This window comes from Cebus imitator, unplaced genomic scaffold (genome assembly GCF_001604975.1).
Source record: "Cebus imitator isolate Cc_AM_T3 unplaced genomic scaffold, Cebus_imitator-1.0 Scaffold506, whole genome shotgun sequence".
NCBI lineage: Eukaryota > Metazoa > Chordata > Mammalia > Primates > Cebidae > Cebus > Cebus imitator.
Window position 1 is genome coordinate 779742 of NW_016107821.1, and position 26984 is coordinate 806725.

General features: G+C 37.6%; 1 protein-coding gene across 11 annotated transcripts in view; it reads left to right on the top strand.

Moving 5' to 3' along the window:
• Window positions 1-26984, top strand: part of LOC108292769 (microtubule-associated serine/threonine-protein kinase 4) — a 347164-nt gene that overhangs the window by 268458 nt on the left and 51722 nt on the right. For 6 of the 11 annotated variants that reach the window (XM_037733235.1, XM_017513848.2, XM_037733233.1 and 3 more), the window contains 7 exons: window positions 3494-3502; window positions 4934-5012; window positions 10348-10505; window positions 12718-12793; window positions 14547-14756; window positions 20609-20710; window positions 24327-24459. In XM_037733235.1, the coding sequence (XP_037589163.1) occupies window positions 3494-3502; window positions 4934-5012; window positions 10348-10505; window positions 12718-12793; window positions 14547-14756; window positions 20609-20710; window positions 24327-24459 (767 nt within the window). The remainder of the gene's footprint in view (window positions 1-3493; window positions 3503-4933; window positions 5013-10347; window positions 10506-12717; window positions 12794-14546; window positions 14757-20608; window positions 20711-24326; window positions 24460-26984) is intronic. The other 5 variants (XM_037733236.1, XM_017513849.2, XM_037733234.1 and 2 more) reach the window with 1 other exon arrangement.

Sequence of the window (26984 nt, forward strand, 5' to 3'; positions counted from 1 at the left end):
AGCCATGCATGGGGTATAGGGTGTTTTCTGCTTTCTCTTCCTATCATGTTTGTAACTGGGCACCTCCAAAGTCAAAGATAGATGTCTCATAACTGGACCACTGAGTCAAGAGGAAGTGTTTCTGTTGTTCAGAGGATGGCAGGCACACAGCGTCATATCGCACCATGTTTGTTGTGGATTTTTTACTGTGACGTAGCTGAGTCAGAGGGGTGTGCACAGTCATCTCTTTTGTGTTCTGCATGTGGAATTCATTGGCTTCACCCTGTCAGATGCAAGCCTTCCCATTCCTGGGTGGCTTCATCCCTCTCACATGCATAGCTTGTCCTCTTCTGCCTGGGAAAAACACGGAGAAAACAAAATGGCACCTTCAGCCAAGTTTCTGAATACTCAGGATAAACTTGGTTTATGGTCTGAATGCCCTAGATGTTTGTTCAGTTTTCCTCAGAGTACTAACTACATTCTGAATTGGATTAAAATAGCACTGAATGAAGGCACATAGGTAGGTTAAAAAAGAAGACTTGTTTTTACACACATGACTAACCAGCAAAACTTGCAGTGTTCTCACAACCATTTGTCAGCATGTCATGCATTTTATATTACTAAGTCTAGAAAAAAAGGATACATTTGCAGCATTTTCAGAATTCTATATAATTAAGATTCCATTATAAATCTGCTGTAAAAAAGTTTGTTCTTTCATAGTTTAGTTGTTTCCCATCATGTGTTAAATGTCTTTATGTATCTCACCATGGGGAGGATACAAGACTGATTAAAGCATCATCTCCAGGGAACTTACTGAGACCCATACAGTTTTTACCCCCAGCTCCAACTTTTCTTTTTTTAACTTCTTAAGTACTGTAAGAAAATGTACTGGTCTCAGAAAGCTTGTTTGCCCAATGAATAACAGTGCTACTATTCCAAGTAGAAAAAAATCCTATAAAAACTGATAAATAAGTGTCTATTATAGTCTTTAAAACATATCTCTATAAAGGGGAGAATGCATTTAATTAATGTAAGTAATAAGAAAAATGGAAATCTCATTATGGAGTGCATTAAGACATGACAGAAATCATAGTATCTTAATCCTGGCAGATTTATAAAAATGAAGAGAATCTAATAATTAAATAGGTGACTGGAGGACAGACGAATCTGGTTTCCATGCTATAAAAAAATACATAACCCCCCAGGCATGTTAATTTTTGACAAATCAACCACAAACCGTGACAGGAGATTATCACAGGAGACCTCTAGTTCATTCTGCATGAATTTCCAAATGGAGCTCCCTCCACACTCTTCAAGAAGTATTAATTTAGATTAGGACATGAGTGATCATCATTTTAAACTGTTATTTAAGTAAACAGACCCTGTGCTATGAAAACTCAAATTGGTGAATTTTTATTGAACATCTGGGGTATTTCTCTCCACTTTAGAGTTCATTTTTCCTGAGGCAACATGGAGATTCCACCCCAGGCGTCTGTTACCTTCGGTTTGGTGCACATTGCTAAGCCTTTAAGAAGTAATGTCATTTTGAGACTCCCACATTTTATTGTTTTGTAAAATTTAGTACAACTAAGGAAAGACTGCTCTATTTTTAAAAGCAATCTTGGGTAAAGGAATAAAAGTCTGGCTTATTGATCTTTTCTGATCTTTCTTACCTTATGTGATAATACTTCCCTAGCAGCCATCCCCTGTAACTAAAGTCCAAGTATAGACTAGAAAGTATGATGACACAGACTTGCTTTCTGTGTTTTCAAATGCAGATTTGAGAGTGAAATTATCAAATTAATTTTTTAGTATTAATAAAATGAAAGATGAAAGTGAGAACCATAGCACAGATTTTTGTCAGAGCAAGGAAACATTTTCACATTGCTAATTGTGGTATTAATATACAATCCTCCTGATTGCGGACTGACTTAATCCTTTTTGCCCTGGGGGTGAGATGGAGGTAAAAATATTCTCCTGCCTTTCCCAGAAGTTGTGGAAGTTTATGTATTGCACATTGCGTTCACTTTCATTGGAAACATAGAGCCCTCCAAGAAATGCTGTAGTTCTCTCCTTGTTGCCTAGTTACTATTCACTAGGTTAAGTCTCCAAGTATATTTCCACAAGCGAATTACTACAACAAACTTGCCTGCTAAGTTTGGGTCATCAGACAGTTGTTGAGTACTGGGCTGGAAATCAGGCCTGCTAAAGATTGTTGGCTCTGGTTATGTTTCCAAATTAGAGTGTTTTTCTTCTCCCCTTCTGTTTTTATTCATTTGAATCTGCTGAGTCTGATCTTTGTAACCTCCTAGTTACACCTTCACAATTCTGGAGTAGATTTTAGTTAGCTATATTTACATAGTTCAACTTGTTCCAACATCAACTAGAATATTCAGTGTATCACTCCAGGTAACTATCACAGTAATTCTGCTTCCTCTGGAATAGCCAGGATGATACTGGAACTTTTCATTCTTTCTTTGTTGTACACCATATTAATCTAAATTTTTGTGAGTGGTATTTAAATGAGGGGGTTTTTTTTCTGCTAATCTTTTTTTGTCCTGTGTTCCCATCGGATGTTTTTCCCTTCTTACTTTTTCATTTAACATTACACCAAGATTGCCATCCCCAAGGAAAAAGACTCTTTTCAAAAAAGGCTTATTGCATTGGCAAGAATGTAGTCTTGTCTTCCGATAACATTTTATTGGTAGCCACTGCAAAGAAAAGACAACATTATTAGCAGAATCCATATTGTACTTGTGTGATAGCTTTCTCAAAAAAAGGGCATGCTCTCTCTTAACTACTATATGTAGTATGTATGGTAACTTCTGATGTGCAGTTGTCATGGTAATAAAAATGCAATGGTCCTTTGTGCTCCATTTGAGTAAATAGACACAGACAACTTAGAGAACTTTATGAGTTGTAAATTATTTCTGGTCCATGGCTGTACAGAGTACTGAGCACATTCTTGTTTAAACGTCTTTCTAGTTGTGTATTTTCCGGAGCAAGCAAATATAATTTATGCTTCAGAACTAATAAGAACGTGTCTTCTCTTGGAATTGCTCATTCATCTGAAATATGTTCATTGATACCTGAGGGGAAGGAGAGTTAATGAATCACAAAACAAAATCATAGTGGGGGGAGAGTGTGTCCCTCACTCTTTCCAGAGACTAGTTTCTGATAATTGCTATTAAATGGACTGAATAATTCTTTTAAAATCATATACTTTTCTTACTTTATCAAATTGGAGGTGCTTAAGATAAAGTGCAGCCATGGAGTCTTAACTCTTTAATAAGTAGCCAAATAAAATAGTGTCCATTTAACAATCAAGTATCTTTCTAAGTGTGTTATTATAATTACTTTCTTCTTAAATCATTAACATTTTCAGTTGTTTAAAAGTACTTCAAAAGAACATATAACTTATCCCAATTTCTTTTATCTGGTATATTTACATACATCTTGTTTTGCTTCTTTTTTAAAACATACTTGATTCAATTGTACTCCAATCATGGTACAGAAATGACAGGTAAATTTTACTAAAACCTTAACATTGTAGTAGTTACGTGATTTGTCCACTTGAATTTTTCCATTTTGTCTTTGTGGACCATTGCATTTATTGGAGGTTACATCCATGGCAGCCTATAATTTTATGTTCCCATGAATGTAGATTTAGGCTAAAATGTCAGTTTTTCACATTAACATCAAACTGTGACATTTCTCACATTCAAGTCTAATGCTGTTGAATTCCCTAACTTTAACTTACTGTGAATGGATCTCTGGTAAATTTTGTCCACTCTTGTCACTTACTTGGCAAGTTAATATAATCATGAATTACAAAATATTCATATAGGACACTGCCATCTTACTGATCTAAGAATGCAGTGTTGCTCTTTTTACAGTGTGTTTTTCCCATTTTGCCCCTTGACAAATTTGCATAGAACCTTCAGAATGTTCTATCATTTTTAAGGCACAGTCTTATCCAAAATTGCTTTTAAAGTAATAGCTCTGGAATGCCAGAGATTTCAGAAAATTTGCTTTCTGGTGCCCCCTTCCCTTTGCAGCAGCATTGTTTCCACTTCTACATTCACTCATCTGAGACCCTTGTATTGACCCTTATTCACAGCCAAACTCCAACTGAGAAGCCACTCATTCTATCATCACTTGAAGGTAAAAACCACCCTCTTTGTGGCTTCTGCCGGCTTTGCCTCTAAGACTGAGGCAACCAACTTTACTCTTTGCGTTAAGTTCTATCACTGATGGAGAAGTTTTCATTCTGCCCCCACTGTTAACTGGCCAGAGCTGGGCTGCTTGCTCAAAGACTCTGCAGGAGGCTTTGCTGTAACAAGCCAGGTCATGTCAGAAGGCAGTAACTCTTAAGAGATTCTGAGCATAAGGTCAGTCACTTACTTGATGCTAAAGTTATTTGACACTTCAGGCCTGAGCCAGCCAGGATCCCAATGATCCCTTCTTCCCTAAGCATGATAAGTAGAACTGCTCCCTTGAAAATTATAAGCAGAAAGTGTTTTGGATGCTAAGCAAGTCCCCACAGGCTCTTGTGCCATGTTGGAAGTCAGGCCCTTCCAAAGATCATTTGCTCTGGTTATCAGTTTCCAGATGAGAGTGTTTTTCCTCCTCCCTTTCTGTTCTTATTCATTTAAATCTGCTGAGTCTGACCATTGTAATTATCCCTGGTATTCATTTTGTCAAAGTGTATTAGTGAGACATCAATAATATGGATCAGCCCATTCACTTTCTACTTGTTTGGTTGTATTGATTCAGTTTAAATAAAAGTCAACCTACTGTATAATGTTTGTTTACCCTCACTCTTGCTGAGCATTTCCACATCCTCACAGACTATGTTTGTGTCATTTGTTTGACTAAAAATACTTGGTTTCCCTGGGGTTACCATGTGACAGTGCACCAGTGTTGGCCGAAGCTAAACTCACTTTCTCAATAGGACTGATGGACGCCGCTGGTCATTGGCTTCTCTCCCTTCCTCTGGCTATGGGACAAACACACCCAGCTCTACGGTCTCTGTAAGTGCCTGGCTTCTTTTTTTTCTCTCCCTGACAACAACAGAGCTATTACACAAGCAGTGTTTTCTCTGGGTGTTTCCTGGTAGGGAGGGGAAGATAAATTCCACGGGTCTGCCACTCTGAATAAGCGACGCGTCAAATGACGGCCTGACAAACATAAAAAGGACATACTTTCACTGTAAGCTTTGAAACTGTAGTGCATAGATTAAGTTCCAGGATCACAAGTTTGGAGGAGACTGGAAGCTTTCATTTTAATAACATTTGGTATAGTTTGGGGGAAGAAACACAATCTAGTTTTATTGCTTTGGTTCCATGCCAGTGGCATTAGTGCTAAAAATGCCATTGAACTTTGATAGACTGGGTCTTTCTTCTTATGTCGCTTAGAGAGAGGTTTGTTTTGTTTTGTTTTCTCTCTCCTTCAAAGAAAAACGAAAAGGCAAGCCTTAATTTGTGCCTTCTAGGTAAGAACTTTCTTTTAAGAGGAGATTAAAACAACTTAGAAGAAGGTTAAGATAAATAGAGACAAGGTGGATCTCTGAAAATAGGATAGAGGGAAAAGGATATTCTTGCCCCAAACTATCAACAAGGGACCTAGCAATTACTGGAAACAATTCGGTCGGTTAGATGTATTTTTTTTAGTTTACATTAGTGATCATGTGGGATCACTGTATCAGCAGGGTGGTAGAAACAAGCCTTTCATTGAGAAAGGCCTAGTAGGTTGTAGGTGTTCAATAAATGAAGTGATCTGGCTCTACTTGTGGCAGCCAGGAATGTGGACCTGGAGCCTCATTTTGTCCAAATCTCTGGTTTATTCTTTAGGGATATCCATCTATTGCATTTTTTATAGCCCCAGCACTGTTTTAAGCACATAGATTTAGCCACTTAATAACACTTGAATGACAAGAAACTACAGTTAAATAAACTCTAACTGATATCACCTCTGCCTTATACTGATATATTTCCAGAATTCCAAGTATAATAATATAATGTAGATTTTCTGGAGTACCTTTGAAACCAAATTGTTAAAATCTGTTGGGTTATTTTTACCATCTCCTTATGGTATTTCATTGAGCAGAGGTAATTTATTTTTCTATCCATTATTCCATTTTGTTGTGCTATACGAGTCTATTGTCCATTTAGATCATATTTTTAGAAACATCCTAACAACCCTGAGTGGTTCCAGAAGCACATTAGCATCAGTAAAGGATGCTTAAAAATCCTGAATAGCAGCAATGAATAAAACTGTCAGTAAATAGACTAGGAACAGTGGCTCATGCCTGTAATCTCAGCACTTTGGGAGGCCCCGGTGGATGGATCGCGAGGTCAAGATATCGAGACCATCGTGGCTAACATGATGAAACCCCATCTCCACTAAAAATACAAAAATTAGTTGGGTGTGATGGTGCACACCTGTAGTCCCAGCTACTCAGGAGACTGAGGCAGGAGAATCACTTGAACCCAGGAGGATGAGGTTGAGTGAGCCGAGGTCACACCACTGCACTGCAGCCTGGGCGACAGAGCGAGTCTCTGTCTCAAAAAAAAAAAAAAAAAAAAAGGTCAGTAAATAATACTGAAGTTATTCTTGATTCTCTGGCAGTAACTATCATTGGTTATTGGCCAATATTTTAGACATTTCTATTAATTCCAATTTTTTTTATTTCAATGATATCACCTTGCATTGCCTTTAGTCAAGTTTTATTATAACTTGGACATAGAAATCTCTCTTTTGCGAGAAAAATAGGGTAGAGTTCAAGATTTGCATTCTTTCCATCTTTAGTAAGTCATTTACCATTTTTAATGGTGAATCCATAAAAAAAGGTGAGCTACATAAAATTGGACCCTGTTTGCTACAAATAATTTTAAAAATAATTTTGTTTATAATACTTGTTATATGTCAGGCCCTGGTATGACTTGTTAAACTGCATTGGCTCATTTAATCCTATCAACATATCCCCTATGATGTAATCACTGCTGCTGTTTTCATTGTATGGGCCAGAAATCTGAGGCACAGAGAGACTGTTTAACTGAGAGACTGTTTACTGTTCCCTTATTTTCTCAGTAAGTATACAGTAAGCAGTTTTAGACCCCAGTCTCTTGGCTCTTTTAAAGGAATTTACATGACATTTCTTAAAGTAAACCTTGTTTACTTTGACATTTCTTAAAGTTAACCTTGTTTATTAATGAAGCTGACCTGGTCATCAGTCAAAATGGAATCATTGCGATCTCTAAATTCTTTATGTGCCTAGGGAAGACACCCCTGAGACCGTTTTTAGTCATACACAATTGTGTTTCTAACAGCTCTGCTCTGAAGTGTTTATTTTATTGAAGGCATTAGTATCATATAATTATTGGGCTCAATATTCCTGTTTTTCTTCCAAAATTAAATTGTAGCTTCCAGAATTACTCCTTTTGCTAAAAGACAGAAGGGACTGTTTAGATTATGGATTGCAGGTGCTGTAGTGTGAAAGTTCAATTAATTTTTCTCCTTATTGGTTGTTGATAAAAGTGATGAGTGAAAACTAGAAAAGCTACCTATTTTTCTCAATTTCTTTGTGTTCTTATTCTTTAAATATTAGGGCAAAAAGCATGAAACTTCTTAGAAGTTGCAGTTTTTTCTTTTCCAAATCTAATCTGAATCACTGTTAGATTCTCATTTCCCTGGGTTAACCGTCAGTCATTTAGCCAATCAGAAATGTACTTTAGCTATTTAAAAAATCAAAATGTAGAATATATGCAATTAAAATTGCAAGCACTTTGAAAATATAGTTTAAACTTTACAGATAATTTCAGCTGTTGACTGAATGCTGGACTGAAATGTAACCATTGTAATATCTGTATCCTTTGGCTATTATTGAAACTACAAAATTGCTAAATGTTAAAAATGCTATATTCCAAAATTGGAAATATTTGGCCTGATGAAGTAAATCAGTCCTCCCAGAGAGTATTCAGTGTTGAATTTCTTGTAACTTCACAGTTTTCAGTTAAAATTAATGTGGACCTTTTCTAATATATTCAGATAATAATTCTTAATTTGAAATAAGCATTATAGAATTGTAGCAGTAGGAAGACACTCTCCCATATGTTTCTTACCAAATAAATTATTTTCTGCTCAGTGAAAGTACAGAAATAAGAATATAAATACTCATAAAAATATGAGGTAAGTCTATAAAATGACATGATTTTAATAAAAAGTAGAAACTTGAATGTGCATATGAATATTATCCTTTGCAAAATGGTTATCTTGAGAGATTAAATGCTATTTGAGTGGTGTCATGACTCAGAACACAGTTTTGGAACTCTAACTGTCTTAAGAGCTAACAGCATAATTTTTTGTGTGACTCCATTCTTTGGACCTCTCTCTGAAGTCATAGATACTGTTCCCATGCAAGTACAGTTGCATGGTATCTTATGTGAGACTCTTGAGCCTGGTGTGTTTTGGAATTAATTTTCACTTTTAAAATGGTAACATCCCTGTTCTGTATATAACAGACCAGCAACAGTGGGGCCAGCCACTCATAATCAAATATTTTAATATTTTTATAGCAGCTTGAATCAACATTCACACTAAGTAGATTAAATAAATATTTTAAACAGCGTCCCATCAGTTCAGTTGGTGCTTTGCCACCAAAACAGATTACTGTAAACTTAGGAACAAACTTCTGAGTTTGTGGGTTTTGAAATCTTGTATATAGGATTGTGGACATTGATTCACCTTTGAGACATTTTTTTTTTTTTTTTTTTTTTTGAGACACATTTTTGCTCTTTTCGCCAGGTGCCAGGCTGCTGGAGTGCAGTGGCGCGATCTCAGCTCACTGCAACCTCCACCTCCCGGTTTCAAGCAGTTCTCCTGCCTCAGCCTCCCGCGTAGCTGGGACTACAGGAGCGTGCCACCACGCCCAGCTAATTTTTGTATTTTTAGTAGAGATGGGGTTTCACTATGTTGGCCAGGATGGTCTCGATCTCTTGACCTCGTGATCCTCAGCCTCCCAAAGATCTATAGATTCTTAGTTCTGTTTTTCTATTTGCTAATTTCTTTATCTTTCCTCTTATCACCACTGCTTAACTCCTGCTTGCATTGAGTTTATTTTTTTCCTGATTTCTTGACTTGACTTAGTTTCTGTGTTTTATTTCTTTTTTCCTAGTGAAAAGTGTTTAAGGCCATGACTATACTTACTGAATGGAGCTTTGATTTGTCTCATAAGTCTTTCTAGTAGTGTTCTCATTTTTTATGGCTTATAAAATAATCGCGTTACATTATAGAAATCCTTCTTTGTCTCAATATATACTTGGTAAGTTGTTTTATAATTTCAAGTTATAGGAATAATTTTTAAGCTTTAGGCATGAATTTCTAGTTTTGCTGCAATGCAGTGCTTCAGTATTTATGAAGTATACTCTTAATATAATGATGTTTTTAAAAAATGCTTACTAGAGCTGACATTTTAAAATAGGTAGTATCTTTCAATATATGCTTATTCTAATGTGTTTCCATTTACTAAAAAAATTTCTCAATCTCTTTTATTAGAATTACAGAGTTTACCTCCAACTAAAAATGAAAACAATAAATAGTTTCCTTGATTTTTAGTTAAATGTTTCAGATTGATTAAAAGCAGAGTTATTTAGCTATTCACCTTTCCTATCTTTTCTTGTTTCAAATGTTGAATGATGGTTTTCAAAAAGCAAATCTGCAGGCATGGAACAAAAAACTCACTACCAGTTAAAGGGTTTTTTTTTTTTTTTTTTTTTTTTTTTAAGTGATAGTCTCAGCCCTCCCACGCCCCACAAAGAAAAGGAAGAAAGAAAATTCAATTCCAAATTTGAAAACAGTGGCTTTATTGTGAAAAGTATATTCTTTAATCCTTCCCATTGTACCCATGGCACACACTGATGCATTATAAAGAGAGGTTTCATTACCTTATTGACGATCTCATATCATATCATTGATTTCATGTTATTTGATTTTGAGCACTGGTAAACTTGGGGGTGCCATGTTCAACTGAGAACTAATCTGTGATACAGTGCTCCCTAACGCCACTCAAGTGGTCGCTTTCTTGCTTTGGCTTTGACTGGTTCCAATCCATTTCCAGAGCCTAGGTTTTCTCCAGAGAGAAAACTATTTGGAAAATTATAAACAAATGAAGCAAAATGTGGAAAACATTTTGAATTCTGAGAGAGAACATCAAGGTATACATTTAGGCAGTAGTTCTTATAACTTTAACATGAAAAAGAAACAATATAAAGTGGTAGTATCATCCAAGTTTAACTCATTGATCTCTCCTACTCATTTGAAGAGTTTCTTTCTGAGGTAGTCATGTGACCTCACTTTGGTTTGTTTCAGTCATCCTGTTCCTCCCAGGAGAAGCTGCATCAGTTACCATACCAACCAACGCCAGATGAGTTACACTTCTTATCGAAACATTTCTGTACCACCGAAAGCATTGCCACTGAGAACAGATGCAGGAACACGCCGATGCGCCCCCGTTCCCGAAGTCTGAGGTGTGTGGGCCTGGCTGAAAACCGTTACTTAAATTGGATTCTCTATTTTCAAACATTTTGAGTGAAGACGTGGGTCCTTTAGTTCATATGTGTGTTAACTGACTTGCAAACTCCTATAAATATAGTGTGATGTTTCCATGTACACATACTATTTTTAATTACCATTGAAGGGCATCTTATAATTTTCCTTTTAAATTCTCACAATTTGCTGATTGCAGCAGTAGTAGGAATCATGATGGTCTCAGGGGACTACCTGTGAAAACGTCTAGCCATTGGAAATTTCAAGGCAGCGCAAAAGCAGTTAATATTATCATGTTAAGAGGTAACAGCTTGGTGGAAACAGGACAACAAGAATAGGAGGATTTTTTAAAATTCCAGATTCCATAGTACAAAATGTTGATCTTTTTATTCTCTCCTCCCATCATAAGTCTTACTTTCTCTAAGACTATGAATACATTTTTAGGAGTTGAAGTTTGTGGTTGCCAAATGTAGTCCACCTGACATTGAGTATAGCCAGTTTTACTATGAGTTTGCTTCTTCAAAAAGCAGAATCTAAAACAGAGCTTTCTGTTCAGGATGTTTCTTAGGGAGTGCTTTTGAAATTAGCACCTGTGGGAGGGAAGGGGGAGGCAGGATTGGGCAAAGGGAGAAGTCCAGCAGCTCTAGCCACTCCCCAGAGAGCTGAGGGACGACAGGACTCAGCAGAGTTGCTCCTCTGGCCCGAATGTGCCTTCCTGTATATTCCTACGTCAGTCATTGGTCCCTCATTGGATGTGGCATCCGGGGAAAGACTCAGCTTTGGGCAAGATGACTCCTTGCAGCTGATGCCATTCCTGCAGGGACTGACAGCTGAAGGTTTCTGTAGACAGCACTCCTAGCAGCAAGGTAACAGGTCATTATTTGAAGGAGGGATCAGGACAGGGCATCACCTCATCCACTGCAGTATGAGGTCTTGAGGCTATAGAATTAGTGCCATGGCTCCTGCCTGTAATCCCAGCACTATTGGAGGCCAAGGAGGGTGGATCACAAGGTCAGGAGTTTGAGACCAGCCTCGCCAACATGGTGAAACCCCATGTCTACTAAAAATACAAAAATTAGCTGGGCATAGTGGTGAGCGCCTGTAATGCCAGTTACTCAGGAGTTGGAGGCAGAAAAATCACTTGAAACTGGAAGGTGGAGGTTGCAGTGAGCCGAGATTGTGCCACTGCACTCCAGCCTGGGCAACAGGGCAAGACTCTGTATCAAAAAAACAAACAAATAAAAAATGCACTTTGATATACTGATTATGTTAAAAAATTGTTTATTAGGTGGTCAGTTGAATATCAAAGCTTAATGAGAACAAATTTCCCTTTGTATGTTTTCTCTTCACTTAGTCTCATAAACTAATATTAAATATAGCCACACTGGATAATTGTGAGACATGTCAGATTATTCTGAGATATGGAATTAACAACTGGTTTTACTACTTCATCTACAGGCACTGCGTTTTACTACATTGGTGCCATTTTTTATTGTATTAAAGGAATTTCAAAGATGCATAGTATAAGCTGTATCCACCCAGGAATATAAATACACTGAAATTACACAACTACATACAACTCGGAAGGAAGATGAACCTACTATTGAAAGAGTAAAGAAAAATGCACAACAGTTGTATGCCTCTGTTTCATATTATATCTAATGCCTACCTCAGCATCCTAAATAAATATTTGCTAGGCTAGAAAATTGATTTCAATTATAATACCTGTGCCATAGAAGACTCCCAGACCTCTTCAGTGGTGTGTGGCAGAGCGCAGGTGTATGATAAAAGTGTGAAATCACACTGTTAAACGTGTCCTAGATGTTGCTGTTTGTAGCTACCCTATTTTGTTTTATTTTGCAGTTTATTATTGTTTTCCAGATCTCATGCAAGCTCATACTACATGCATAATATAATTTCAGTTTACATTTTCTGAACGAGTATTGTAACTGTGATGATTTTTGTGGCATTCCACTTGAGCTTTCTTTTTCAGTCCTATTCAGAGTGTCTCTGTGTTTGTGGGTATGTATGTGTGCATGTGTACTAATGACTGATTTTGTAGTTTATTATCTAATATTCTTTTCTTACAAAGATTGCATAGTATTTTTGATGCAACTGACTGTTTATAAATAAAAAGCTTATTTTCATTTCATGCTGTGGCAAGTTTAAAAGGCTAATTTGCTTTGCTTGCAGCCCTGGACGTTCTCCCGCCTGCTGTGACCATGAAATAATTATGATGAACCATGTCTACAAAGAAAGGTTCCCAAAGGTAATGAATTGAATTGAAGATGCCTAGCATCTAAATGAACAGGCAGCATAGGTTTAGAGTCTGTAAGGTGGTTTTGTTAGGGGAAGTAAGGGTCCAATCTGGTAATGATTTGCATAAAACACCTCCATAGTCTTCTTAGAAAGAAAAAATAACGAAAAAAGAAAAGTTAAGCTAACAACTGCTGAGAACTACCTGTGCTGTCTCTGTGTGCTGAGCTGGATCTAAAGTGAACCCTGCCACTTGTGCACCACACACGGGATGGGCCTGGTGAGGTACCGTAGGGAGGGTCTACTTTGAAAGGCCTCTGGACCGTGCATCTTGTACCCATGTTCTGGGCCTGCTGCTGTATTTTAAGTAGAGACTGTTTTTCTCCATTAGAAGCCTGTAGATTAGTATATCATGAGAGTTGTTGGTTTTCTTTTCCCAACCTTACTTTTCTGTGATTTCCCACCTCTTTAGACATTGTATTTCTAACCCTATTAATTTAGAAGAGAAGGCACAGCTGTTGTGTTCCCCAGTTAGACTGGTGAAAGGAACGTGAATTGAGACAGCAATTGTGAAGAGTTGCTGCCAAGCACCTGGTTGCAAGGATCTGCTCTCACATGGTCTCATTAGCTCACCTTGTTTCCACGTCTTTCCCACCAAAGCGTTTCTGCACATTTGGGAGAAGGCCACCACCACTCTCCATGATTTTTCCGATCCATCCCCACAACCTGTGTTGCCCTAAGCAAGACAACAAATGAAAATCTTTGGTTTCATAAATCAAGAGTAGAGTACTTATTATTTGTAACAAACCCAACATTGATGTCATTGATTAAAGCGGTTTTAGCTATTTATCACATGTCACTTGCTCGCCAGGGAAACAGATACTGACTGTTACCTAGTTAATGAAGGTTAGGATATTAAAGAGGGAGAGGAGGAGGGAGGAAGAAAAGGGAGTCTCCCTGCATATGTAATTAATGTAAGCAAGGAATGTGGATTAGGCAGTGGGTGACCAGAGAGAATGGAATGAAAGTTGAAAAGGAAATTTTAGATTTATTTTACCAAGGGAATCCCCTGGGCCTTTTACATAGGATGTAGCTTTTCAGAAAAAGAATATGCCATAAGATGTGTGCTCCTAGCACATTAAAACCTAGCCAAAAAGACATATTTTTGGCTTAGGTTTTAGAACTCTAGAAACATCCTGATGTTTAAGTACAAAAACATAAAGAAATAATTGATATTTTGGACAGTCCATCTGAAAGAGCCCAAGATCTTAAAAGAAAGCATAACAATTCACAGATACCATTTGAGTTACTTGAAGAAGCTTACAGGGACCATTTTATGTTTGATAGAACTCAGAAAAGGGAGGTTATCATTCTGAAATACTCATTTTACTTATGTATCCTCAGATTTTTATTTCACATGCTGAGGCTGCTGCTACTATTTTAGGGAACAGTTTTAGCTTCACAACAAAATCGAGCAGAAGGTACAGAGATTTCCCATGTACCTGCGAAGGCTATGCATGTGCACCCCCCACAAACATTAGGGTTCATTCACCCTTTGTGTTGTACAATCAGTAGGTTTGGACAAATGTCTAACGACATGTATGTGCCATTATTTTATCAGAAGTGAGGCTTTTAAATTTAATTTCTGCAATCCTATTTAACAACTTGTGGACGTCTCTGAAAATGCTATAAAAATGTGATGGTTGAATTGTTTACATGTATGTTTTCTCGTATTACATCTGTGTATGTGTGTCTTCTCTAAATAGGCTACTGCTCAGATGGAAGAACGTCTAAAGGAAATTATCACCAGCTACTCTCCTGACAATGTTCTACCCCTAGCAGATGGAGTGCTTAGTTTCACTCACCACCAGATTATTGAACTGGCTCGAGATTGCTTGGATAAATCCCACCAGGGCCTCATCACCTCACGATACTTCCTTGAATTACAGCACAAATTAGATAAGTTACTACAGGAGGTAAGAATCATGCACCATATAGTTTTCTGATTTATTTGGCTTTTCCTTGAAAAAAAAATTTTTTTTTTTTTGCTTGTGAAGTTATAACCATGAGATGGAGTTCACATTCTAGAGAAGCAAAGAAGGAGGAAAAAAAAAAAAAAAAAACCTCATGATTGCTACTTGCCATAAATTGATTCTGGTCACTATTTATAGTAATAGAAAATTAATGTGATAACCTTTACAGGAACCTTGGAACCCAACAATCTATGACTCTAGGATAAGTAGATTGTGAAGGATTTTGAGGCAGTGATTTTTCCGCCTTTAACCATAAAGTTATAAATTGCCTGAGTGTATGTGTGTTATTTGATGATGCTATCTAGTTCTAATATCTGAAAAAGCTAAATGGAAAATTGCTGGCCTCTTCCAGGCTGAGTGTTCTATTAATTAACCGGCATGTGGTGTTGGGTAGTAAACGGCAACTTATATTTTCATTAGTGTCAGTTCTTCTTCTAACAAAATATCCAATTTCCAAAATGACAGATAAACACAGGAGCTATCTAACACTTGCATGCCTAGCACCTGATAACACCCAGGACAGGAAGAGAGGCTAGGCTGTATGGGGGAATGGAATGTATGTGTAATACTGCTCTTCTGACTGAAATTGACCAGCCACAGCCTACAATGAAACCTATTTAGCCTGTGTATTTGTATACATTGTATTTCTGTATCTCACAGGCCACAGATTATACTTTTGTAAACATAATTATAGATAGTTTCCGCTAAACATGAATATGTAAATAATTGCAGAAAACTGAAGGAAAATATTAGCATCCTAATTTTTGAGAACTCTACCTGTCCTTGCCCCTGCAGAATTTAGCTGGTGAGATAAGATCCTTCTCTGGCTGCTGCTTTTCTCCCCTTTGCCATCTAGACCTTCTGTCCTATTTCCCGTTTTCTCACATTGCAGCCGACTGCAGTCCACTGAAGCAGTGCCTTTTAGACTATCCTTAGGGATGAACACATTGTTTTGGGGTTTTTCTGTCAATTTCTTACTTGGCATGGACCTGTTCTGTCCCATAAAGTAAAAGGAAAATGAGTTGTACAGGAAAATGATTATGCATTTGGGTTTCCTGGCAATGTAAAATTGTTAAATGAGTTACATTACAGTGTAAAATTGCTGTAAGAGTTGCCATATGCTTAAAATTGTACTTACCTCGTCACGTACAGGTAACAGTTCGTGGACTGGCCCCAGTCCACAGGCTGCCCTTTGACTGCTCTACACTAGAGTAGAAAGTCTCTGTGGGCAGGGACATTGTCTGTTTTGTTCACCTAGGGTAGTGTGTGACACGTAGAAGGAATTCAGTATTTTTTGAGTGAATGGCTTCTGTTATCCCTCAACTCACTGACATGCTCCTTTCTGTCATATCCACTGGACATTTTACTGGAATATCACTGCACTCAGCAATATTAGAACCCTCTTTTTCTCTGCCTTCCTTTTAATTTATTATTCTTGGGACATCTCTGACCATTTCTTCTCTGCTTCTTCCGGGGGTTTCCCTTCTAACTCCTGTTTTCTACAAGGTTTCCCATGATCTCATCCTTAGTCCACTCCTCCTCCCTCTCTCCTAGTGATCTTGTTGGCTGTCTTGAATTAAAGACCTATAGATTCTAATGGCTTCAAATCCTTATCTTAGACCAGTAGTCATGTCTCACATTTCAGAATCATGGGTCCACCTGCCTACTGAATATGTTTCCACCTGGACAGCCCACAGAAGCAGCAGTCCCAAGCTATCTAAAACTAGACTCAGCATTTTCTCAACCACACATGCTTCTCCTGAATTCTCCTCATCTATCGTTGGTACTGCCATCTACCCAGTCTCCTGCTAGAACTGAGAATACTAGACTCTCTCTTTCCCTTCATCAAGCAACCCATTAGACCTTGGTAGTTTACTTCCTCAATATTTCTGCAACCCTTCTTTCCTGTTCTATAATCACTACCTGGCTCAAACTCTCATCCAGCTCAGACCTTCATCCTCACCAGTCTGCCTTCCTCCAGTCTTAACTCTCCAAATCCATACTTTTATGCAGCTGCAAGAATATCTATCTAAAACCCTTTGTTGGCTCTATTCTGCCCTTAGGTAAAACCATAACATGGCACGTGGCTGTGCCCTTCCTCTCAATGCATTTAGCCATAATGCATTATACTGATCTCTGCCATCTCACTTCACCAGCAGACAGGAGGCTCTTTGAGGAACAGGAGTCATCTCTAACTCCCGGTGGCAGGTTCAGTGTGTGGTGTTTACTGCTTCCTCAGAAACCGTGGAAGGGAGGAAGGAAGAAAATAGACAAGACTGCATGCCAAAATATTCAACCTATTATAATGTATCAAGTAATCTAATTATGCTGTTGCTTTGATCAAATTAGAGTCCAGAAAATGCTGGAAACACTATGCATATTACTTTTTAGGAGACTATTTTGAAAGTTATGTTTGCTAAATGGTGCACTTTTTAACAGAAGAGGCAGACACAGGAATTCTGTAGTCAGCCTCTGTGAGATACTCGTAATTCTACAATTCTGTCCCAGGATATTACCATAGTTAGCAGCTTAGTCCTGTGTTTTTCATTGCTTTACAGGCATGCCCGGGAGAGGGTAGGATTGCTGTCCAAAGCTATTTACACTGAAATCCGCTACTTAATTTTGTTTCTGTATGACAGACCCAGCAGTGTTTCATGATAATTAAAATAAAATCTTAGGGTTTCACAGATCATGTGAATGGACCCTATTACTATTTTTAAGATATTGATTTTTAAAGAAATTTCTTTTTTGGCCAGAAAAGTATGTATACTTGTGGCATAAAGATCTTGTTGGGTATAAATAAGAATGGTTTCTAGTTTATCGTTATAGATAAAGAGCTTCCTTCCGTCCTTTTGTAAAAATTTAAACTATTTGCATAATCACATTTACAGTATTTTTCCAGAACTTGGAGCTAATTCGTTGCAGTGGGGCTTACCCTTTTTAGATAGAGCCAAATTGTGGAACTTGCCTTCGTTTCCCCAGGATGCAACTGTCAGTTCCCAACTGTGACATATGTGCTCTGTGGAGCTATCTCCCAGCCATTTTCCCCATTGTCTGTTTTTTGCATAACCCAGGTAAAATCTCCCTAAGATTTGAGCAGCTTAATGTCTCATTAGATTTCTGAGGCCTTAGACAATTCCAGATGAATGCTTTTATGTCTCCATTCTTTTTATACTTAGAGAAGTTTAGCCAAATAAAATAAAATACATAGGAAGCTCTAACCTACGCTCTCAAATTTGGGTCATGATTATGTTGTTGTTGTTGTTGTTGTTTTTGAGATGGAGTCTCACTCTGTCACCCATACTGGAATTCAGTGGCTCAATCTCCGCTCACTGCAACCTCCGCCTCCTGGCTTCAAGTGATTCTCCTGCCTCAGCCTCCTCAGTAGCTGGGACTACAGGCATGTGCTACCACGCCCAGCTAATTTTTTGTACTTTTAGTAGAGATGGGGTTTCACTGTGTTAGCCAGGATGGCCTCCATCTCCTGATCTTGTGATCCGCCTGCCTCAGCCTCCCAAAGTGCTGGGATTACAGGTGTGAGCCACCTCGTCCGGCCATGGTTGTGTTTTATAGTGGCCAACCCTTAAAAGGCAGGCACAGGGTATCTGTTAGTGTTTCCCCTTTGGAGCTTGCTGGTAACAGCCAGGAAGCAGTTTCTCTTTGAGGGCTAATTGTGTCTTTATTTTATGTTGTTTTAACAGAGCTTCTTCTCCCCACTTAAATTAGTAGATAAAATACTGTTTGAGTTAATGTAAATTATATGTTTTAGCCCTGGTTGTAGCTGATCATTCTTAGAAGTAAGAAGTTGGAATGAATGGATTATTTTTATGTTTTTTGAATTGGAATTTATTTACACTGACTTTTTAAGTTTATTAAGATATAAAGTTCTCCTTTCTTTTTGAAGAGACAACCAAAATGTGTTTAAGCTTTTCAGATTTTCCTTATGTTCCTGAATTTATAAATCAAAAATTGTTATTGTAAGAAGAAAGTTCGATATCCTGTTCAAAGTGTCAACTAAGAAGTTAGGTAGTTTTTTGCTTCATCTTTAAAGTTTTGTGTTTAGTTTGGTTGATGATAAACCATAAAGAAGATGTAACCATATTTCTTGGCATTCAGTGAATCTTCCAAAAATCTATTTTTGTTGCAAAGCAAAAATTGGGAAGAAAATTTAAAGGCAGTTTTAGTATTTGAGATGCATATATGTATGTACATCGTTATATATGTCGTAGCATCCTTCCTGGTTAGTAGGACCTGTCGTTATAGTTACTAGTTGGTTTTCTTTGAACATATTCTATTCTATGATTATTTACCAATGGTCATTTTTCCTTTTTTTTTTTAATTTCAAAAGCTAACTGTTTTGCTATTGCCTGTGTATGGTTTGTGTACCTATGTTTTGGAAAATGGTTTTTGATTTGATGACTTAAATTCAGCAGACATATTACTTCTGAGTACAATCATTTTTTATAAATTTTGTCTGACAGTTCTTTTCATGAGAGTAGGGGATTGGTCCTTGCCATGGTAAAGCACCTTCAAGAATGATTGTAAATATTTATTACTGTGTCTGTGAAATTATATTATGTTGTACCAGCATCACCTTGATATGTTATTTTTAAATCCTTAGAGGAAAGTAAATCATAAAAACAAAGATTAAGAAAGCTTAAAAGTGAACATACAGAGAAGTTTACATTAAAACCTCTAAAATTTGTTTTATGCCTGTCTTGATATAGATTTATCTGATTTTTTTCCAGAAAATATTATTGAAAATGTAAATGACTATTAACAAACAGCTTTGCTCTCAGAATATTTATTTTGCTTGGGCAATATATAAAATAAAATTTTAAAAGATTTTAAGTTAGTTAAATTTTACCAAGTTAAGTGCCTAGGTATTATTTATTCAATGTGTGAGACTGAATTCACATTTACATACCCAGGTATAGGATTGAGCATCCAAACTCCAAAATGCTCTAGAATATGAAGCTTTTTAAGCACCAACATGATAACACAAGTGGAAATTCTCATACTTGACCTCATGTGATGAGTGCACAAAATTCTTTAAAAATATTGTATAAATTTACCTTCAGGCTGTAGGTATTAAGTGTACAAGAAACATATGAATTTTGTGTTGAGACTTGGATCCCCTCCTCAAGATTTCTCATTATGAATATGCAAATATTCCAAAGTTTGAAAACAATCAAAGACTTTCAGCCCCAAGCATTTTGGATAGAGGATACTCAACTGGTATATAAACTTTGTCCAGCTAACACTTGAAAAAAGCATTGCACACTTCTTAGGTGTGATGATATAACTAAGTTATAGGTGAATCATATTGTATATGTGAAATATATTTCAAGAATGTGTTAAGTGTCCAGGATAACAGAAGCAGTCCTTCACTGTATTAGCCATTCTTATGTCCAAGATGATCTATCTGGAAAATCAAGGTTCTTGATCAGCTTCCTACTCCACTTGTACCATGTGCTTCATGTGTCGTAAACTTTCAATGTCTCCTTCGTTCATGGTTCACATTAAGCGCCCTTTGATTTGATTTTTAGCACAGATAATCTATCAGAGCTTTGCAATTAAGGTTTATCTAATAGAAAGATTTTGTAGATATAGGCGTTTAACGGTGTTCATTTATATACAGATAATGTCTGTTCTTTTTGTCAGTCTTTTAACCGTATTTTCTAAATCACTCGATTTTTTAGCATTTGCAATGATCTAATTAGCATGCTTTGCTGATTTTCTTTTCCATTTAGTGGAGCAACTGCATCATCACTCTCTTCATTGCTTTTTCATAGGCTCATGATCGTTCAGAAAGTGGAGAGTTGGCATTTATTAAACAACTAGTTCGAAAGATCCTAATTGTTATTGCCCGCCCTGCTCGGTTATTAGAATGCCTGGTAAGTTGCCCCTCAATGTGACCGTATTATTTATTGTTAACTGGGAAAGCAGTAACCATCAGAAAGCTCCAACTTCATTTGGTTTCAAACACCAGAGCTAAATGGAAAGAGTCAAGGGGAACTACAAGTTGTGAATGTTTATGATGACATCGATATGCGACTTGTCCTTTCTGATTTTAAAGAGACTTCTAGGACTTTTGCTGTATTAAGTGATAGTCATATCATATTCTAGTCAAACTTGAAATATAATCATGAAGTAATATGCTTGACCTTAGCATAATTACTTTATGTCACAGCTTATTTAAAATGCTTGCTGTATCTCACTTTTTTGGAGTTGCCAAGATGCAGAGAAGGAATAGAGATAAATGCAGAGATAAATAGTGACCTGTGATTATAATTATTATTTGTCTCTAAAATGTGGCAAGTTAGAAAATAAGTGCTGGCTAACACCCCATTTGGGAAAATACAGTACAGCCTCATGTAGACCTGAAGGAATGAGACTTTTAGAGATTATTAGTTTATTTTGACAATTATATATTTTTGGCTAGGCTCAGTGGCTCATGCATGTAATCCCAGCACTTTGGGAGGCCAAGATGGATGGACTACCTGAGGTCAGGGAGTTCAAGACCAGCCTGGCCAACATGGTGACACTCCGTCTCTACTAAAAATAGAAAAATTATCCAGGTGTGATGGCGCATGCCTATAATTGCAGCTACTCAGGAGGCAGAGGCAGGAGAATCACTTGAACTCCAGAGGAGGAGGTTGCAGTGAGCCGAGATCACGCCACTGCACTCCATTCTGGGTGACAGTATGAGACTCTTGTCTCAAAAAATAAAAAATAAAAATAAAAAAGGAATATAATTATACATTTTGGTCAGTGATCATTTTCCTGTTTAAAAGTTTTTATGAAATTTTGATTTGAGGTTTCACTTAAAACTGTGAACAAATATTAAGCTGTGGACATAAAATAATTCTTATGTCCACAGCTTAATATTTGTTCACAGTTTTAACTGAATATAAGGCAATATAGCATCAAAACTCACTTTTAAGTTCCACTGGCTATTAAGGTAACTATAACACCACATACCATACAGCTTTTCAGAAATCCACACACACATACATAGTATGTATATGGTTGCAGTGCTTTGGTCTTGCCCTTATTTTAACTACCATCCATAATGGTTTATAATGGTGAAATAGTCACAACACCACAAATATATATCAACACCTTGTAAGACACAGAGAGAAAATCTTGAGAAGAAAGATAGGGATTGGGAGGTGTAGGAAAGGGCTTTTTATCAATGGTGAGGAATCACAGACTTAAAGACACTATTTGACACTGAATGTCTCTGGAAAGCTAAAAGGAAAAAAAATATCTTGGATGCCTCAGGGAGAACTGGGTGACTAGTAAATCCAGGTGGAAGAGTTAGTTAACTTTTTACTGCCTCTCCTGTTGTAGCTTTTGAATTAGGGACCACACGTTGGTACTTCCCACAGTTGTTTAATTTAGGGGAAAGTGTCATTTAGCATTAAAACTTGTTTTTCTGGACAACAGCAGATATGCTAAGAGCAGATCGTGCTTTAAAGGAGGAAATTAACTTTCTACAGTAATCACTCATAAACAGAGGAGAAAAAATATAGCTTCTCAAAGATAGAAACGAATGAGCTTAGAAGTAGCTCAGAAATATTGCTGCTTTCAAAGTACTCTTTAAAGCTTAGATGAAAGTGGAGTTTCATTGTGTTAGGGGATGCTTCCCCCAACCTACCATCTTATCCCTGCAGTACCCAGACTGACAGTGTCAGTCACTGAAGTAGTTATGTATGTAAAAAGCACTGAGTATTTATACTGGTTTGACTTTACTCCATTTGCAGCAAGTTTTTTTTTTTAATATGGCCTTTAGAAACTCTTGAGTAATTCTCAGGTGAAATGCTGAGATTCCAAACTTGCCTATTTCCAGCATTAATCAAAATGGGAAAGATCCTGGGGGAAAAAAATTCCAAGAAATATAACTGACATTAATAACTGGGCTTTAAATCTATAAGCATAATTGTTTACAACACATAAATCTATGCCCTTTGGCAAATGCCCTTTGGTCATAGAGGAAAAAAAACAAACTTGGTTTCTCCTGCTATAGTCTCACAACATGATTCTGACACCAGTTGTGTGAGAACCCCACACAACAAGCAAGCAAGCAGTTCTGCAGCAGACACCAGCTGGGTGTCCTTCAATTCCATTCCAACACTGTCTACCCAGAGATAGCGTCAGATCCCACAGGTTGAGGGGTCAGTTCCACAAGAGTGCCCCTGTTTCTGGCGCCACTTGCAAGCTCCACATTGTTTTACCTGTGCTTCTCACCATCTGGCTGTAAACCCAGGCTCCCATGACCCCGTCTTTGGGTTTGATTAGTTTGCTAGAGCAGCTCACAGAACTCAGGGAAACACTGAGGTTTACCAGTTTATTATAAAATACATTAAAAACTGTGCAGATGATGAGCTGCATAGGGTGAAGCTTGGGGAAAGGAGTGCAAAGCTCCATGGGTGCGCTACCTTCCAGAAAACTCCACACGTTCAGCTATCCAGAAGCTCCCCAAATGTAGTCCTTTTGGGTTTTATGGAAGCTTCATTACATAGGCATGTTTGATGACATCATTGGCCCTTCTTGATCCACTTAACTTTCAGCCCCTCTCTGAAGTGGAGGTGAGGATAGGGCTGCAACTCCTAACCCTCTAATCCTATGGTAGGTTCCCCAGACAACCTGCCCTCTTCCAGAGACTTACCCAGGAGTGCCCAGCCACCAGTCAAGTCACTAGAGTACACAAAGCCACTTATTACTTTGGATATTCCAAGGGTTTCAGGAGTGGTATTTCAGAAAACAGGATGAAGACCAAAAATACATTTGATAGTATCACAGCATTCATCTCTGGAGTGTGGCGATTCTGAAGATTTTTATTACACGCTAGAAGCAACAGACACACACACACACAAATTAAATAGGAAAAATATATTCCCAAAATTTTATAGAAGACAGAGGCTTTAATTTCCTATTTTTCTTTCTTGGTCTTTACATTATGTGAATAGTAGTAACTTAATTTTATAGGTAACTAATAAAAAAATGGTATCTTTGAAGTTTTTCTTTCTGATGTTTTTGGATATTTCTATATTAAGAGAGTTTCCTGCAGCATTTTTGAGTAAATGTATTCTAACAATCCTTTAGTTGCTGGTTGAGTGGAGAGAGAAATTGAATCTCAAATCTTCTGGATGGAAATTCCCAGATTTTATAACTTTGCTAGAAAGGCACAATAAAAATCAGACCTGTTCATTTCTGATGAGATAGATCTTAAGTGGAGCATAGTACCTTCATAGTTAAATCACAAGCAAATTAGAAATGATCAGTATCTTTGGGTTATCAAGTGCATAAATGTTTTGGCTTAGAATATGAATAGACTTCAAATATGAAGTGAGAATTACATACTTTTTAAAGCCATTTGCCTCCTTTCTGTGTAAGTAACCTAAAGCTGTGTATATCCAGCAGTTTTATTGTGAATGGGATTTATGTACTAAAACTTCAGACAATTTTGGCTGAAAGAAGTATCCATCTGTGTTTGTCTTCTGTTAGGAGTTTGATCCGGAAGAATTTTACTACCTATTGGAAGCAGCAGAAGGCCATGCCAAAGAAGGACAGGGTATTAAAACTGACATTCCCAGGTACATCATTAGCCAGCTAGGACTCAATAAGGATCCCTTGGAAGGTGAGTCCCTGGACTGGTCCTACCTTTGACTTTGTTTATGTACTGTCACCTCATAGAAGAAATCTAAGTGGCAGATCTTTATTTTTCCTTATGCTTTGGCTCTATCTGTTGAAAAGTCCATATTTGGGGACTGGTTGCTATTTGAAGAAAATAGCCATAAGTTGGGTCCTGAGACGTGAATGAGCATGGCCCATTTTGTGTCTGCCTAGAGTGTGGTTCGGGCCTTGACATCCTAGAAGCCTGTCAGCCTGAGAATGCCAGAGTGTCCCAGAAGGGTTTCGATTTCAGTCTTCACTAAGTAGTTTTTCTCTTGCAGAGCTCAGTTGGGCTCTTCTTGAGAGTACTTTTAATTTTTAAAATGTTGCTAAAGAAATTATCATTAATTAAACTGACATTTTAATTTGGAAGTAATGTAATAGATGGTAGATTACTTTAAATTGAATACAGTATTCATAGGTATATTCTTGTTTACTTAAAGTATAAAAAAGTTATATAGAGGAGAGTCTATAAAAATGTTTTTTTAACTTATAAAAGGATTTATAGGCTGGGTGCAGTGGCTCACGCCTGTAATCCCAGCACTATGGGAGGCCAAAGTAGGCGGATCACGAGGTCAGGAGTTTGAGACCAGCCTGGCCAATATGGCGAAACCCCATCTCTACTAAAAATACAAAAATTAGCTGGACATCGTGGTGTGTGCCTGTAATTCCAGCTACTTGGGAGGCTGACGCAGGAGAATTGCTTGAACCCAGGAGGCAGAGGTTGCAGTGAGCCGAGATGGCACCACTGTACTCCAGCCTGGGCTACAGAGTGAGACTATGAGATTCCGCCTCAAAAAAATAAATACAAAAAGGATTTATGGTTGATTCACATTTTAAAATAAAATTATTAAATTAAATACAGAGAATAGGAAGCATCCTGCTAGTGAATTTTGAAAAATCTGATATAGGTAAAACACTCCCCCCACAGCCTGTTCCTGTTCATGATGATTTAGGATTATCATTTGTAACACTTAGGTTACATACTCCCCAAAACGACTCGAAACTATCATTGACTCCTTCATTCAACATTGTCTTCCTGGTTCATTAAATTGAATTTGCAAACAGTGTTTATCTTGTTAAATTGTTTGTAATGGTGGTAAATGTTGTCACAGAGATTTTCCCATTGAAGCCAGGAAACCTGCTGCTCTCTGCCCTGCTCTCCAGTTTCCCGGCTTTGTTTGCTCCTATGGCCATCATATCTTTGCTTCCAGTGAAATGATGCATGCATTACTGTGAGATAATGCCAGATAAATTTATACTGTACTGAAAGCAATTCCACAACAGATTCATCACTTATCAGAGACTGGTGGCTGCTTTTCTGAAAAGTTCCCTGGGGTGAGATTTTTCCCCGTGGCTTTTAAATTACCATCTTTACCTTTTTGAATCATGAGTCTTCAGAAATGGTTTAAATCAATGAAATAAAAAGGGCAGATGTTTAATGGTATTTAGATGAGTTTTAAAAATCACTTCAGGCATTACAAAATGATGCCTTAGCTTCCTGCTTCAAAAGCTGACTCTTGGTTCCATTCCATTACTACCCACTGCTTACAAATAATATGTATTTCTCAGATAATAGTTACTTAGCAGAAATTCTATTTAAAACAGAGCCATCTTTTAATTTGTTTTTTTATGAAAATAGTTGGAGTGGGGGAGGCTGTCAAAGTAGATTACAGTGACTCTTCACGCCGGCGTAGTTAAGATTGAGTCAGCTCTTGAATCGTAGACCAAGTGAGTTCTTTAGTTTTCTTACCTGGCAATAGCTATGACGGTAGGCTGAAGTTTGGTAGGTGAATAACTTGAGGCCCATGTATAAACTATCTTTATAGAGGCTCTAAAAAAAATGAATAGTGATTTTTGACAAGTTCAGAGTTTAATCACTGGGAATTGTGTTATTTTTTAACTGTTGACCCTTAATTTATGATCTGAAGTTAGTTTTTGGCTTTTGTTATTTTTTTTTTTTAAACTTCTCATTCCGTTGCCCATGCTGGAGTGCAGTGGTGCCATCTCAGCTTGCTGCAACCTCCACATCCTGAGTTCAAGTGATTCTCCTGCCTCAGCCTCCTGAGTAGCTGGGACTACAGGTGTGTGCCACTATGCCCAGCTAATTTTTGTATTTTTAGTTGTAACGTGGCTTCACCATGATGGCCAGGCTGGTCTTGAAATCCTAACCTCAGATGATCCACCCACCTCAGCCTCCCAAAGTGCTGGGATTACAGGCTCAAGCCACTGTACCTGGCCCTGAGGCTAGTTTTTAATCTGTTTGTTAACATTTGAAATATGACTTTTCCACATAATTTAATAAACAATTACACCGGCCAGGCACGGTGGCTCAAGCCTGTAATCCCAGCACTTTGGGAGGCCGAGGCGGGTGGATCACGAGGTCAAGAGATCAAGACCATCCTGGTCAACATGGTGAAACCCTGTCTCTACTAAAAATACAAAAAATTAGAGGCCGGGCGCGGTGGCTCAAGCCTGTAATCCCAGCAC